The sequence below is a fragment of the Aquarana catesbeiana genome, linkage group LG07 (genome assembly GCF_042186555.1).
Source record: "Aquarana catesbeiana isolate 2022-GZ linkage group LG07, ASM4218655v1, whole genome shotgun sequence".
NCBI lineage: Eukaryota > Metazoa > Chordata > Amphibia > Anura > Ranidae > Aquarana > Aquarana catesbeiana.
The window spans coordinates 94,958,482-94,976,242 of record NC_133330.1 but is presented as its reverse complement, the minus strand read 5'-3'; the positions used below and the strand labels follow the sequence as shown (position 1 = coordinate 94,976,242).

The 17,761-nt window shown below is 40.3% G+C and overlaps 1 protein-coding gene across 2 annotated transcripts in view; it reads left to right on the top strand.

Annotated features, from left to right (window-relative positions):
* The window catches only part of STIMATE (STIM activating enhancer), a 139,597-nt gene that overhangs the window by 92,854 nt on the left and 28,982 nt on the right, over nucleotides 1-17,761 (top strand). For both annotated transcript variants that reach the window (XM_073592504.1, XM_073592505.1), the window contains exons 5-7: nucleotides 9-121; nucleotides 315-395; nucleotides 5,639-5,788. In XM_073592504.1, the coding sequence (XP_073448605.1) occupies nucleotides 9-121; nucleotides 315-395; nucleotides 5,639-5,788 (344 nt within the window). The remainder of the gene's footprint in view (nucleotides 1-8; nucleotides 122-314; nucleotides 396-5,638; nucleotides 5,789-17,761) is intronic.

Here is a 17,761-nt window from a genome sequence, read left to right as displayed (position 1 = left end):
TACCACAGGTGATCCTATCCAGTGTAAAGCTTGGGTTGGCCAATGTGCCCTCTACATCCTCATCATGATGTTCGAGAAAACTGCAATAGTTCTAGTCCTGCTTATACCCAGGCTTAAGGAGGTATTAGTTTTACAATATATACAAGTGTGAGCGTGTGTACTGTGCACGGTTTTCTTCTGAACATTTTAAGTAACTTTGATCATGTGACTTTTTTAAGATTTATCTCATGTATTTATCTCAGTCAGTTTGCATATGACTAGTGCTTTCTGACATTCTACAACAAACATGAAATATTTTTTTTCCTATTCTGCAGGTTGCCATGTTAAATTTACCATCTAATAGCCCCAAACTGGAGCTGGCCATCGTGATGCTTATTGTACCCTTCTTTGTTAATGTGAGTTGTTTTTCAATCTATTGATAACGTAATTGACAAGAATGAATTCCTTACTTGAATTCCTAACTGTGTTGAAATACTTATTATACATATTTTTAATAAGGGGTAGATTGTTAAGGGGTTTGCCATTAAAGTATGTCTAAACCCGAGAAGAAAATGCAATCTATTACAGTTTACCAGCCTTTAGATGTGGTGGCTGCTTTTGTTTTCTATAAGCCTTATTACATTTTCTTCAAGTACAGAATAATACCTGTTGATCCCGTCAGAAATCCAGTATTCTTTTTAGTTTTGTTTACTGAACTGAGTTGCATCGTTATCAGCCTTCCCAGTCCTTTTCAGTGACCCAAAGAAGACCTCCCTCTATATTATGGACATGAGGAGAGGAAGGTTTTTGAAGTCCAAATCAGGAAAGTAGTCTAGGTAAGGATGCTGCTTCTCCATAGCTACAGTAAAGTGAGTGAAGTTTTTTAAACTACGACCGAAAGTGTGTTACTGACAAAATCATCAGGTGGAAAAAACCTGAAAAAAAATAATGCAGCAACCACATCTGCAATATTTAAAATGTGTTATTGGTTTTAGATTTAATACCAGAACTATTTTCCTCATTAATATTCATTTAACAATGTTTACATAGCAGTCACTTGCTGTTCAAGTGACTAGAGCATGGAGGGACCTGCTTAGTATTTTTTTTGCCAGAAAATTACTTGGCACTTTTAACATTCTATTTTCTAAAAGTAGAGGGCCTAGAAAATGAAATGGTGGCTGTTGCAATCTTTTATGTCACATGATATTTGCACAGCAATTTATCTAGCTCAAATTTTCAAGAAAAAAATACACCTAAATTCATTTTAGTGTACAAAAACAAAATACAATGGCAAATGTTTCTGTAAAATATAAAAGATGATGGTGCATTAAGTAAATAGATACTAAACATGTCAGAATTTAACATTGTATACGCCTGTGAAATGGCGACAAACTATGGTACGTAAAATTCACCATAGGTGACGCTTTAAAGCTTATCAATTTAGTGTTAATCACAGTACCTGACTTCCACAAATGCATTGCTGGAAGAATGGTCAAACATTCCTATGGACACACTCCTAAACCTTGTGGACAGCCTTCCCAGAAGTGTTGAAGCTGTTCTAGCTGCAAAGGATGGGCCAACTCAATATTGAACCCTACGAACTAAGACTGGAATGCCATTAAAATCATATGCATGTAAAGGCAGGCTTCCCAATACTTTTGGTAATATAAAGTGTGTGTGTGTGTGTGTGTGTATGTATGTATGTATGTATATATATGTGTGTGTGTGTGTGTATATATGTGTATATATATATACACACACACCGTTGTGCTCATAAGTTTACATACCCTGCCAGAATTCATGATTTCTTGGCCATTTTTCAGAGAATATGAATAACAGAAAAACTTTTCTTTCACTCATGGTTAGAGTTTGACTGAAGCCATTTATTATCTATTCTTATCTATTAACTGTGTTTACTCTTTTTAAATCATAATGAAAACAAACTACCCAAATGACTCTGATCAAAAGTTTACATACCCTGGTGATTTTGGCCTGATAACATGCACACAAATTGACACAAAGGGGTTTGAATGGCTATTAAAGGTAACCATCCTCACCTGTGATCTGTTTGCTTGTAAATGGTGTTTGTGTATAAAAGGTCTATGAGTTTCTGGACTCCTGACCGACCCTTGCATCTTTCATCCAGTGCTGCACTGACGTTTTGGATTCTGAGTCATGGGAAAAGCAAAAGAATTGTCAAAGAATCTGCGGGAAAAGGTAGTTGAGCTGTATAAAACAGAAAAGGGATATAAAAAGATATCCAAAGAATTGAGAATGCCAATCAGCAGTGTTCAAACTCTAATCAAGAAGTGGAAAATGAGGGGTTCTGTTAAAACCAAACCACGGTCAGGTAGACCAACTAAGATTGCAGCCACAACTGCCAGTAAAATTGTTCGGGATGCAAAGAAAACCCCACAAATAACTTCAGATGAAATACAGGATTCTCTGAAAACATGTAGTGTGGCTGTTTCAAGATGTACAATAAGGAGGCGCTTGAAGATGGGCTGCATGGTCGAGTCATCAGAAGAAAGCCATTACTACGCAAATGCCACAAAGTATCCCGCTTACAATACGCCAAACAGCACAGAGACAAGCCTCAAACCTTTTAGCACAAAGTCATTTGGAGTGATAAGACCAAAATTTTAGCTTTTTGGCCACAACCATAAACACTACATTTGGAGAGGCGTCAACAAGGCCTATGATTAAAGGTACACCATTCCTACTGTGAAACACGGAGGTGGATCACTGATGTTTTGGGGATGTGTGAGCTACAAAGGCACAAGAAATTTGGTCAAAATTGATGGCAGTATGTTATCAAAAAATATTGGAGGAACATTTGCCTTATCAGCCAGGAAGCTGCGCATGGGACGTATTTGTACATTCGAACATGACAATGATCCAAAACACAAGGCCAAGTCGACCTGTCATTGGCTACAGCAGAAAAAAGTGAAGGTTCTGGAGTTGCCTCAGTCTCCTGACCTCAATATCATTGAGCCACTTTGGGGAGATCTCAGACATGCAGTTCATGCAATACAGCCCAAGAATTTACAGGAACTGGAGGCTTTTTGCCAAGAGGAATGGGCAGCTTTACCATCTGAGAAGATAAAGAGCCTCATCCACACAAGCTGTCATTGATGTTAAAGGGGGCAATACACGGTATTAAGAAGTGGGGTATGTAAACTTTTGATCAAGGTCATTTGGCTAGTTTCTGTTGTCATTATGATTTAAAAATGAGTAAACACAGTTGATTGAGAATAAACAGCTTCAGCCAAACACTAACCATGAGTGAAAGAAAAGTTTGTGTTATTCATATTCTCTGAAAAATGCCCAAGAAATCATAAATTCTGCCAGGGTATGTAAACTTTTAAGCACAATTGTATGTTATCGCTAGTGAATAAAATTGAGTTATGTTAAAGTCTCACTACAGGAAACAAAGTACATATAGTTTTTTGTCCTATCCTCATAGGTACTGTCTAAAGCAGGACACAGATGATTCATTTTTTTTTATTCAACCAGCAGGTTGAATGAAAAAAACACATTCAAGGTTGAATGGGGAAAACCTCCTGCTGTGCTTTTGTATTCTGACAGTGGGGAGATTTCCCTGCCATCAGAATACACCGATCAACGTTGCCGGCTATAGTCGGCAGCAATGATTGAGTGGCAAAAATCTGGCCGGGCAGCTGTACAGAAGTCGATCGGTAGATCGACTTCTGTACAACCACCCTGCCCATACATGGATCACAATTTGACCAGTCACTGGTGAAGTGGCCGGATTTCGCTCCATGTACTGTAATGGCCGGCTTAAGTCAAGCTGTGAGATTGGACAGAACACCCTTCCCCACACCCTCCTTTTTTACAGCCAATGGACAATGCAGCTGGCGAGAGGATGGCTGCTTTGCCAGATGGCACTTTTCTCCAAACACTTACCTGCTTGCATTTTAGCTGACACATCCCTCTCCCCCTGCATTCTTTTTGAGGAGCTTGTCTTGGGCAAGAGCTTGGCGACTGAGTAAAGTGCCATCTGTCTAAAGCCTAGTACACAGGGGCAGAATGTTGGGCATCTTTGGCTGGTTTAGTAGAAACCAAGCCAACATTCAGCATGTGTATACTGCCTGAACGAAAAAGGTCTGCCGATCGGCTCCTGATCAGCACTCTCAGCCAATAGCCGCCCCCCTGTCAAAACCCAATAGCACAGCAGGGGAGATCGCTGTACTAACATCGCATAGTAAAATCCTTAACAGTCCGCGCTAGGTCAAACAAATACATGGCAAGCAGCTACTTGCTTAACTGTGATACCAGCTCATACCAGAAAAAAATAAAATAAGCAACATTAATAATAAATCCAATTAAATAAATAATATTGGCTGTAGTTAATAACCACACATAAAGTGCAACAAAATTAGTGTATAAAAGTTAAATCAGAAACATGCAGACCCAAATGGGTCAATATAAAGTCCATAAAAATGCAAACAGTCTGTTTTAAATACAGATCAATAACATAAAGTGATCCAAAAAGTGCAATTTGTGCAATGCAGATTAGGGGAAATCCACCACTAGGCATTAACAATTGACAGACACCTCTTACCAGATAGGTTTTACCAAAAATTATAATGGTCAAACTCGCATATATCACAATGTGAAAGGACCGGCATCCGGTAGAGATGATTGCCGCTCAGCAGCGGATTGCGATATAACACAGAAGGGTAAAAGAACAGACTTCCATAGTGAAACTTGTTTAAATCTCACCATTTATTTAAAAAGTTCAAATGCTCAATGATCTCCAATTAATCACGATTCTATACAACACAGGTGCTCCAGCAGGCTGATGTCTCACATGAACCCAAACCCGTGGGTGACGACGGCAGAAAGTGCATGATGATTTAACCGCTTCCGGACCGCCCCACGTACATTTACTGCGGCAGGGTGGCCCGGCTGCGCAAAATCACGTACCTGTACGTGATTTTGTGCACGCGGTTTAGGGGGCACGCCGCTCCCGTTGTGATTGGCTCCCACTGTGTCCAATCTTTGGGTCCGGCGGCTGCGATGGCTGCCGCGACTCACCGATCGTTCACAGGAGAGACGGATCAAAAGTCTGCCTGTGTAAACAAGGCAAACGGCTGATCTGTCAGGAAGGGAAAGAGAGAGATCTTGTGATTCAGCCAAGCTGAATCAGGGATCTCTTTTCCTTCATTGTGACACTGCCCCATACAGCTAGTAAGCAGGGAACATTTAACCCTTTGATCGCCCCTGGTGTTAACCCCTTGCCTGCCAGTGCCATTTATACAGTAATCAGTGCATTTTTATAGCACTGATCACTGCATTTTTATAGCACTGATCACTGTATTGGTGTCACTGGTCCTCAAAAGGGTGTCACTCGGTGTCAGATTTGTCCGCAGCAATGTCATAGTCCCGCTAAAAATCGCAGATCGCCGATATTGCCGGTAAAATAAATAAATAAATAAAAGTCCTTAAATCTATCTTGTGGATTGGACAAAGTACTGCATATACCTTGTTCCCTGGGGAACAGAACACATTAACAAAAATTTAAGTTAGATTTCCATATTCTGACTATACTTTTACTTATGCAACCCATTTCATTATTTTGGTTTAGTTCTGTTGGTTGTTGGGTACATTTTTACTCTTTGTTTCTGTTCAACAGGCATTAATGTTCTGGGTGGTGGACAACTTTCTGATGAAGAAAGGGAAAACAAAAGCCAAGATGGAAGAGAAGGAAGGAAGTCCAGACTCCCGCAATGGTAACAAAGTACGATACCGGCGGGCAGCCTCTTATGATGAATCAGAGTCTGAGGTAGGCAAAGAAAGAAAAGCTTTCCCTATACCAAAATAAAATTATTGTGCATGTTCTTGTTTAAAAACCTGGACAAACATATGTCACTGGAGGAAAGACCACGCTTTTTCCCCAACACAAGTATGCTAAGCCTTGGACTTGTAAGCTCTCCAACTCAGAGTCTAAAAGAGGTGCTTTGATTCTTCCAAGTCCAAGGCAAAGCCTGGAAGCCAGATCTGTCATATGTTCTGGGCACCTAAATCCTCTAAGTCCATGAACAAGTCCTCCTTGCAGTGAGGCCTGCTCTCACCAGTCAGAGTGGAGGAACATATGTTGGCCTTTGCGACCAGTCAGGTTCCTGGACATTTCAGACATTTGGGTGCGGAGCATTGTATATAGAGGCTACAAACCTGGAATTTTGGTCTCTACTGCCACCCCACTTCATGTTGTCCAATTTGCTAATATCCCCGCAAAGAATGGCGGACCTTCATGATACTTTTCTCCAGGTTCAAAATTTCAAAGAGAATCCACCAGGTTGGTCATCCGGAAGACCTTTTGTAGAAATCAAGGTTGCCTACTTATAGGGTGTGAAAAGGAGGCCCTAAGTGAAAACTATCTTTACAACCTCCCTATAGAGAGTGGGAGACTGAACACAGTGGAGAAAGTGGGCATTGACAAAGATCTTCTGGGAGAAAATTCTCAAAAGAATGAGTGGGGTCGACAGGAGACAACCATAACCTTTTTAATCCACTCTGTTGTATGCCCAATGAGTCAACCATGAAGCAAAATGCAATAGATGTGCTTATAAATAATAACTGCTAAAGTTTGGAAAACCCAGACCAATTTCTAATATTCTAGCTGACAGAAGGGTATTTTGTAGGGTTTAATTTGCAAATATAAATTTAGGATATGCTTTTATAGATTTTTTTTTTAAAAGTAACCTTTGAATTTTTCCTTGAAAATTTTGAAAAGGACCGAGGTAGATGTGATCATGGTTCATCCAAAAAAAAAAGATTATGGGTGGTTCAAACATTAAGAATGAAGCCCTAACTTCCTGGAACTTTGAAAGAAAGTCGATTGTGTGACGGTCCTGGTTAGGAGAGGTTATATTAAACAGCGAATAATGACATTAATAGTGCAGTGCTGACCTCAAACCAAAAAGTAATACCTTGCACAAAATAATAGTATTGCAAACCTTATCACAAAAATATATATCATACAATCAAAATGAATCCTACAAAATGAAAAAATGAAATTGTGTAATGTCCACTTCACTAAGTGAAGAATGTAAAGTGATCCAAATAGTCCATGTTTATTTAAAGAATGGTGCACATTAATGAGAAGGGATCAAGGATGATTCACTGTTTTCAGTGATTGAATTACTGTGGAGTTTTCACTTGGTGGACTTATTTAAATACACTTGGACTATTCGGTGAATAGACAACGTGCACCTTGAATAATCAAATATTTAAATAATTGCTTAAATTGTGTAGGGGAAGACAGTTTTATCAAATTTCATAGTAACATGTTAAAAGCACAATACCATGTACTGGGCTGAGCATATTAGGTCCAATTTGGCTAGGTGAATTTGATTCAGTAAATACAGAACCTAACTGGAGTGTTTATTAGTGGTGCGCCAAAACATATCGGACAAAAACTCTTTTCTGCATCGGCCAAAAGAAGAAAAGGTGCGGATAATGGCACCGAAAGGGGGGCGGGGTCCACCCCGGGTGCCGCACATTGCAGGGGTGTCATCCTGGCCGCTCAGGCTTAGTCCTAGTCCTCCCTTCCCTCCTCCTCCTCTCCTCCCCCCTCCACCTCTCCTCCCTCCTCACACACAGCAGCAATCTCCTTGTGTCACGTAGCTGAATTGTCCAGGTGGCCACAGTAATAATGTTCCGCCATCTGACGGGCACTGGTGAGGCTGCATCTGACGGGCACTGGTGAGGCTGCATTTGATCGACATTGGTGAGGCTGCATTGATCTCTTGTATCATGTCTGCAGTCTCTAAACCACCTTCTGTATCATGTCTGCTAGATGTGCACCGAATGGAGATTTTGCCAATACTATTAGGCTTGGTTCACCCTGAAAGCGGCTGCGGATCGCAGAGGAATGAGGACGAATCAGGGCCGAATCTTTGCCTGAATTCAGCCCTGAAACTGAGCCAAAGACGCACAGCGTTTCTGTGCAGTGCACTCCGCAGCCGCCCTAGAGATATGTGAACCGTCTCCATAGAGAGCCAGTCACATTCTCGTGCTATGTGAATTGGATGCAGAAGAATTCCGCATCCAATTCACATAGGTGTGAACCCAGCCTTAGCAGTGTGTTTAAGTAAGAGATTGCAGACATACTCTAGGAGATGGTTAGAGACTGAGGACATGATACAAGAGATGGTCAAAGACTACGGACTACATTTTTCTTGAGTTTTCTTGCACTAAAGGTGCCAATAATGGCCAACAATAAATTCATATTAATTTAAATTGATATTAATTAAAAAGTCGAGTATAATACAATTATATATAAAAATATTTTTTTTTTTTTTAAACTCTTTCGGTTTCGGTTTTCGGCTAAGTGCATCCTGCATTCAGTGCACCCCTAGTGTTTATAGTTTTGTACATATAGTATGATATCAAGTAATTGATGGTTAATTGGCTTCAGATGATAAACAATTGAAGGCAAAAAAGGATGATGCAAAAGTCAAAAAGCCTTAATAACATTAACATTTGACATACAGTACAGCTCATCAGTCACCTGAGCGACAATAGTAGTTTTCAATTCCAGAATTTAAAGCTTGGGTATACATGTACTAAAATTTGGCCGGACCAGGTGGAACTTGTAGACATGTCTGTTCAACAGAAGCTGGTCTGCCGGTCCTGCCAGCAAACCTACATTCAAAACGTGCATGCAGCCAATGGCTGACAGCGCTGATCTTTGTATCCTGACGGGATGGGGGAGGGAGTCCCCACTGTCAGAATACAATAGCTGCGGGTGAGATCCCTGCATTGACATCGCTTGTCTGGATGCATGAATCTGTCAGATTTTTTTTTTTAATTCAACCTGCTAGTTGAATGAAAATAGACTATTTGTGTATACCCTGCTTTAGTTGGGCTTTCTCATTACTCATGGCCTGTGGCAATTTTTTAGACTTGCTGTGCTTTTGAAAATATTCTTTGTTTTAAAGAAAAACAGTGACTACTACATTAAAGCATTTCTTTGCCCTGTTTGAAAAAAATGTAAAAATCAGCAGCTACAATTAATGTAGCTGCTGACTTTTACTAAAAGGTCACTCGCCTGTCCAGGGGTCCAGCGCAGTCCTCATCTGAACTGGTTCTTCACTAGTCTTCAGTTTCTTAGCGCTGGCATGTTTACTTGCAGCTTCACAGCTTGCTGCATTTTTTTTACTGTTAATTTTTAGAAATACCACATATTGTGCTTGTATTAATATTTTTTTCTTTAGATGTACTTGTCATTTTTAAATAGGAAGTTCACTGCTGTTGACCTAGTAATACTCTTCCTGATTTTCTGGCTATGCATATATAAACAGTACCATCTGTGTTTCATAAAACTGTGGCATCAATGTTGTAATACTTATTGGCATACATGCACTTGGCACTGGCACAATCCACTTTCCACTGCCACTTTATTTCTTACTGGAAGGCTCAAGACCTAAAAAAGGAAAGGTATTTTCTTCAATGTTGTCAATGCAAATTGGGCTTTTGCAAATCCTATTATGAGTGTCTGATATTGTAGCTTCATTACCGCCTCCTCACTTTTCTAGACACAAAGCCTCTTTCTTTCTTTGTAGGTGGTGTTGGTAAAGAAGAGCCTCATCATTCTAATTCTATATGCAATGTTTTTCTACATTTTATTTATTATAAATTGTGCTACCTTCTCTATTACGACTGTACAGAGGGAGGCTACTAGCTGAAGTTGCTGAACAAACATAATGTGTTGTAAATTTCAGTCAACGTTTTTGCTTTTTCCTTACTCTTTCAACCTGTTAGAAGCACTTTTTTGTGATGCTTATACAGGACGTTTTGTTTTGTGCTTTAACCCTTTTGTGATCTAATGTTTACAGCAATTGTGTCAGTAATGCAAAACTGTCTGAAACAATTCAGAATCATTTAAATTTTTTAATGCAAAAAATAAAGGCTACGGTCTCATTCACGCGGGCGTGCATACGTCTATTAGATAAAAAATTAATAACCTCCATGGCTGCACAATAGTTAATAAATTAAGAAATAGTTACCCCAGGATCTGTGATCTATATCAAAACATAAAAACACTAATAGCATTATGGTATGCCCGTGCGAGGGCCATGTTTGCCCACACGGGGATGCACAAGTGTCCCATGCATGTCAGTTGGGACGCAGCAGCTGCATGAACACAGCCGCTGATCCCGATTTGACAGCAGTGTGGGTGTAGGTGCAAGGCCCTGAACACAGTGTCTGTGCTTAGGGCTGTGCACCTGCAATTGCGCGGCTGTGTCTGCGCAGCCGCTTCTTCTCAATTGAAATTAATAGGACTAGATGCATGGGGATTCATGGAACACCTGTGCATCTCTATATGGTTAAACTCAGCCCTTGCATTGGTGTACAGCATAGTATGCCTATGTGAGCAGGGCCTAACAGCTAAATAATACATCTGACATACATGCATGCAAACTATGTGCAAAATGATTTGCAATACTGTACAGCTGTTGTGACTTTGTACACACCTCCCGAACTTCACAATTGGTCTGGAAACTTTCCTATTTCTGGGTTCATTTTTGGTATTTATTACATTGAACAATGAAGTACAACCTACACCTCTTTACAGTGAGAAGTGATCCAGGAAGCTGTAAAAAAAAAAAAAAAATACATCTCTGCAGCACATGCACATTTCCCCATGTTTTCGCCCTTTAACAACACTGCAAATACAGAAAAAAAGAGAACTGAATAGAGCTGACAGCACTGCTTTGGCTTCCAGTACAGCAGTGGCAAAAACGGTTTTGATTTCTTTTATTTAAATGTTCGATTCTCTGTAGTTGAAAGCTGTTTGAATTCAGAGAACTTCTGCATGCCTATAAACTGCAGATAAATAAAGTGTATTGTTATGACTAATTTCTGATTGGGACTCTAAAACAGAGTTAATACTGCAGCTGCAGGAACAGATTTACAGGACTCAATCACTGTGTTTAAAATATCTGTTCAGTGTCAAAATTTATTATTACATGTTATTTTATACATAGATAAGAAAGGGGTGGTGTGAAATGTTATTAAAAAACTAACAAATAGAAATATGCTAATTCAAAGCTAACATATAGAAATATATTATTAAAAGCTAGCGAATAGAACAATTGCAAAAGTGAAACCTTGGGGGGGAGGGGGGAGGAGTAGAGAGCTTTTAGCAGAAGATGTGTCTGTGTGTTAGGTGACGGTTACAGAACACATTTCAACAGAGTGAACAAAATGGAGTCTCTTGTGCTTAAATGAACAATACAGTAAATGTCCACATCATTTCCCTCCTTTTGTTTATTTGACACCATTCTTCTCCGCGTTACATTCAGCCGATTGCTGGTAACTCCTGTTACATTGGCGCAGAGAGACGGCGTCCGTTCAGCTCTCTCCTAGCTTTCTCACAATAATGGGTTCATCAGGGCTGGTACATTTGTTGGTACAGCGGGTAGTCACACAGAGGCATAGCCTGATGAGGATGTAAATAACAAATATGAGGTACATCACAATGTAAGCACCTAGTTTCTGTAACCATGTTGCTATGCCATATAAAAAGTCACCAAAACCTCCTAAACCCTTAAAGGTGCTCCATCTATCTATAGCAATATCTCTGGCCTTATTCTGTAGTTCTCTTATCTTAGCAAGATGCCCTTTAATAATGTCCTCATTATCAGAAATTTATATACAACAGTCAGTGTGAAATACCTTACACATCCCACCTTGAGCTGCAGTGAGATAATTTAGCGTTAATCTGTGCTCTAATACTACTTTTTTAAACTGAGCCATTTCTTCGCTTAATAAACCTATATCAGTGGTAGTAAGATTAATAATCTCATCTACAATTCTAGTGTAATTATTTATCCTTTTCATTGCTTCAATTCCCCATCCTGTCCAGGAAGGGAACCATGACCATGCCATGTCACCTTCAGCGAACAGCTCTCTTTTGCACACTAAAGGGTATTCTGGACTTTGATCTGGTCGCACTGTATCTTTGCGAACAGCCAAAGCAGGTGCTAACTTCCCAATATAACATGTACCTGTAACATTAGTAGGAAGCCAGGCGTAAGCTTTATTTCCACATATTTAATATAACCCTCTACGTATGGATGGTATGCCTGCTCCTAAAAAACTGGAAGCAATAACATGGAATCTGGTAACCAATATTTTCACATATTGGGAACTGTGAGCAACTCTGGATCTGGGATATAATAATATTGACCATAGTTTCCTCCATAAACTGTCATTTTTGCTCCGGTGCAATCTGAATTGCCCAACCGTGTACATTTAGTGTTAAAGTGTTAGTGTTTAAACGGGCTTGTAATGTTTAAACAAATCTGTGGAGTGTTTATCTGTTTTGAAACCATGAAAGTTACTGATCTGTGCTCATTAGCTGTGGAGACTATGTATGAGCCATTTATTCTGGTCCTGTTTAGATCAGTGAATTTGAGAGGCATTGCTATCATGGGTATTGTTCCTGTTTGGGGATGTAAGTGAGAACACACCCAGCAGTTACTAGCGTTGCTATGGGTTGCATACAATTTTAACATTTGGATGAAAGGGTTATTTTTCCATGTCTCAGTTCTCACAAACAACAAAAAGAAAAGAAACATCATCATCATTTTTTCAAAGGATATCATGACTTCAAGATTTTCTTGCAGTGACTGGCGTGAATCCAGGTGGGCTTTCCTTCCAACTTGACAGCGGAATCGGTTGTCAAAAGCACCAAATGTGGTCTGTCAAATTTTGTTTCTAGCGGCTTTCTGACGTGACGCTTGACCACCACCCAATCACCTGGTTGGATTCTGTGAATACCTGAAACAGAATCTGGGTCGGGAATAGATTTATAAACACCTTCATGTATTTTATTCAATGTTCTTTGCAAAATCTGAACTCATTCTAACAGATTAGAGTGAGAAGCCTGATACTGTTGGGGAAAATATAGCCCTGTTTTGGGTGGCCCTCCAGATAAAATCTCATAGGGGGACAACCCATGTGGTTGTTTAGGGGTAGTTCTTACAGAATATAGGGCTAATGGCAAAGCTTCCACCCATCCTTTTCCTGTATCTGCTTTAATTTTTGCACATCTGTTTTTCGAAATTCCATTAAGTCTCTCAACTTTAACACCACTTTGTGGATGATAAGGTGTATGGAAAGCTTGCTGTATGTGAAGGGCTTCCATTACCTCTTTCATTACTTCCCCAGTAAAATGGGTTCCTCTGTCACTCTCAATAGTTTCAGGAATTCCATATCTACAAACTATTTCATTCAAAATTTTCATTGCTGTTGTTTTTGCTTTAGCTATTGGCCAGCACTCGGGCCAACCTGAGAACATGTCAACACACACTAAAGCGTACTCATAGGTGCCTATTCTGGGCATCTGAATGTAGTCTATTTGAATTCTTTGGAAAGGGAAAACTGGCTTAGGAGAATGCTTTTGGGGAACACAGACAGGCCTCCCTGCATTGTACAGAGCACAAGTGAGGCATGAAGCCCAAAACCTGGCTGCAAATGCACTAAATCCAGGTGTTATCCAATAGCAGTCAGTAAGTGCCACCATCGAGCCCTTAGCAAGATGACTGATGCCATGTGCCAGTTGTGCTAAAACTGGGTACAAACTCCCGGGTAGATACCACCTGTTGTCAGCGCTCCACAGGCCCTGCGGATTTTGGGTAGCATTACATTTGATCCACTTATCCTTCTGTTCATCAGGGGCCTGGTTCTGCAACTGAATTAGAGTTTCTACATCCCACTGCTCTTGATGAGGGCAATCTGTCCCCGCTAATAAATAATACAAAATTACTGCGCTACCCTCTAACACAAAGCTGCAGTTCTAATTCTTAGGTATAGAATAAAATAGATAAAATATATAAAGGAACCGCGCTAGACATAAATGATAATTAAATAATTGAAAATCATAAAGTGACCAAAATAATAAACTCAAATTGTGGAAAATCAAAAAAATGTATTATGAACCACATAAGTGTATTATATTGTTGTAGCAATTAAAAACATAATAAAATAAGGAAACCAAAAAACACACAGTCCGTGAAAAAGGTGACTTCCGTTATCCACAGTCCTTATTATACTATATTCCACCCATAGTGACTGAAGACTTTAAAGACATCTTGTGAAAAAATCCACCACCTATGAAGGTATATGATTACCAGAGATAGGTTGTAATGAAGCCTTATGCCAGAAATCCGCTCAATGGGGACATCACCATCTGTCTCAGCATGGAGGAAAGATCACCCGGGATACATCAGTATTGATTAGCTCAGTAATGGAGACCCAAGGAGATAAAAAATATATCCACCATAGTGTAAATCCGTTTGACCAGTTTATTAATAGATAAGGTAACACACTTACCAAAAGAAACAGTTAAAATAGCATGTAAAAAATCAGCCGGCCGGCCTGCATACACCCGTTCGTTATGGAGTGGAAACGATGACGTCAGCGCGTCTGCCTTCCGACGTACGTTTCGTCCTATTGGACGTTGTCATAGGAACGGGCGACGCACTGACTCATCGCTCCTTAAATACACTTGTACCACCATACCTCGTTCTGACGCTCTGGTGGCCATATCCGGTTAGGGAGACAGGAAGTACCTAGGACTAACCAAGCCTCCCTGTGAACCAGGAAATGACGCTCATCAGCCCATCCAATGTCAACAGGAAGCTGCTATACGCCAAGCCTCCATGTGATACCAGGAAGTGACGCTCATCAGCCCATCCGATGTTAACATAAAACTGCTGAACGTAGGATGAACCTTTGTACATAGAATGCAAAACACTAGAACATTAGACATACTAGCTGGACCTCCCAGTACAATCTCGTTTGGGGAATGGACATTAATAGGAGTCGCCCTATCAAAGTCTGTCCATAAAGATTAGAATAACGCCATCTAGTGGGGATCAATCAATTAGCATTCTTTTAAAGAAATACAAATTCTATTTAAAAAATTGGGTGATTTTTGCTATAATGACCACAGAGTCATGTAGCAATCCATAGAAATTATGGATCATCTCACTTCTCCGCTATGTATTGAAAGAAAAGGGGATTTTCTTACGTACAGAAACATAAAAACTATAAAAACAAATGGGCTGAATAGCCGTAAAACCATACGTGCCTCGAAGAAAGGGAGGTTATTATACCCACTCAGCCATCCTATAATGTAGATGAAGTGTTAAATTAATAAAAGGACCTTTAATAGGAATGAGGTATATCCGATACTTGGTGGACCTAGGTGGGTGCCCTATCTGGTATTCCAATAAAACATTGGCACTCATTATAAAAACCCATGCTCCTATATAGCAACTCAGCCACCATTCCAGGGGAATTACGGACATTCAGAAAAAGAAAGCTTTTACCAGGAATGGGGCATACCAGATAATTAATGGACCTATATGAATGTCCCAACCGGTATATTCAGTAAAAAGTATGGCAGTCATTACTAAAACCCTGGACAATATGTGGTATGAACCATATATGTTCCCAAAATAGGGCCATACTTCATCAAACGTTAAGATCATAACTGTTGAAATCACCAACAATTTATGGCCAGAAAAGGAACAAAACCAGTGACAACTGGTGGACATTACCTAGTTAGCAATAGAGTAAGGCCACCAAAGGGTCAAAACGGGTTTACATTAGACAGCATAATCCAAAACAAAAATCGTAACTAGTCAATATTCCTAAACCTTCAAAATCAATAAATACATTTTCATATGTATGTAGCTCTCACACCCTATAGGCGTGTTGTAGACAAGTAAGTTCATGAGTTGTCAAGAAAGGCGTTGAGGTCTACCTCAACGTTAAGACCAAACGGAGTATAACACCTAAGCCTGTATATCCAGGCCATTTCAAGCCTAGAGATCCCCCTTAATAAGGAACCACCTCTCCAGGGTGTGGTATATCTATCAATCCCTAGAAAGATGGTCTTCCTAGGGTCACGATTATGGGTTTCCAGATAATGTCTGGAAACTGGATGTTTAGGAAAACCAGCCAGGATGTTGGTTACATGCTCATTGAGCCTTACGGAGAGAGGGCGCTTTGTCCTCCCTACGTATTGCAATCCACAAGGGCATTGCAATAAATACACCACACGCTCAGTAGAACATGTGATAAAGGTTTTGATTTCAAATTCAGCCAACGTACTGGTAGAAATGAACTTATGTGTCCTCCTGTGTGTACATCCACTCAGGGAGCATATTCTGCATTTTTTGCATTGGTAAAAACCAGTCATATACTCAAAAAAACCCCTCTTGATTGGGGGAGGGTCAAGGATATTGGGGGCCACTCTCCCTTTAAGTGAGGGAGCACCTTTATATACCATTTGTGGCTTAGCCGGGAGAATGGTACCCAATACAGGGTCATTACGAAGGACATGCCAATATTTATTAATCAGCCTCGCCACATTTCTATGCTGCAAAGAATAGGTGGTTATAAACGGTACAGATGGTGTCCTATCTTTATTGAGAACCTTATCACTAAGTAAAGTGCGCCTATCAATAGTAGCAACCTCATCCAATGTGGTTCTAAGGGACACCTCAGAGTAGCCTTTCTCGAGGAAACGTTCAATCAAGACATTAGCCTGAGTCAGAAATTCCTCATGGTCTGAACAATTCCGCTTCAGGCGTATGAGTTGACTTTTCGGCACTGACCTTAACCAGGCTTCGTGATGGCAACTATCTGTAGGTATGTAAGAATTACGATCAGTATTCTTAAAATAAGTTGCTGTAGAAAGTTGTCCATCTTTAATACTTATCTTAAGATCTAAGAAATTGATCTCAGTCTGACTTGCCTCGTAAGCGAATCTTATGCCACGATTATTATCATTTAGCATACTCATAAAGATGTCCAGATCATGGCGATCGCCATCCCACAGGAGGAGGACGTCATCTATATATCTGGCCCACAAAGCCACCTGTGGTCTCCGATGGGCATAGATGACATCCTCCTCCCATAGGGCCATAAAGAGGTTAGCCAGGCTCGGGGCGTATTTAGCCCCCATGGCGACCCCTCTATCTTGTCTGTAAAACTGACCCCCAAACCAAAAATAGTTCCGGGTGGCTACAAAATGAAGTAACTGCATGATGAAACAAATCTGTTCATCAAATAATGCGGAGTCGCGCCTTAAATAATACTCTACCGCAAATAACCCCAGATTATGTGGTATTACCGTATATAATGAAGCGACATCGGCTGTCACTAGCCAACACCCTGATTTAGGGGTGACATTAGAAAGCAGGTTAATCACATGACGGGAATCTCTTAAATATGACGGCATTTTGGAAACCAAAGGTTGTAAAAAGAAATCAATATACCTGCCCACCCGGGATGAGATAGAATCAATGCCACTAACAATAGGGCGTCCCGGGGGGCAGGTGGGATGCTTATGGATTTTTGGCAAATAATAAATAACTGGGGTGCGTGGGGCCTTAGGAACCAAATATGATCTTTCCTTACTATTCAAGATACCCAGCTCAAAGCCATATTGAACAATAGCTTCGAGTTCCCTTTTATATTGTACCTTAGGGTCTGATCTAAGGGGGGTATATGTGTCACGATCACCCAAAATCCTCAACATCTCCGCAAGATAGTCTTTTTTGTCTAACACAATAATACCCCCCCCTTTGTCAGCGGGTCTAATTATTAAATTCTTATTTTCACATAGGGAGTTCAAACCTAATTTCAACTCCCTATTGAAATGTACTTTTTTCAGGGGTAATTGCTCCAAATCCCTGAGGAGAAGATCCCTAAATACCCTCAAGGAGGGGGC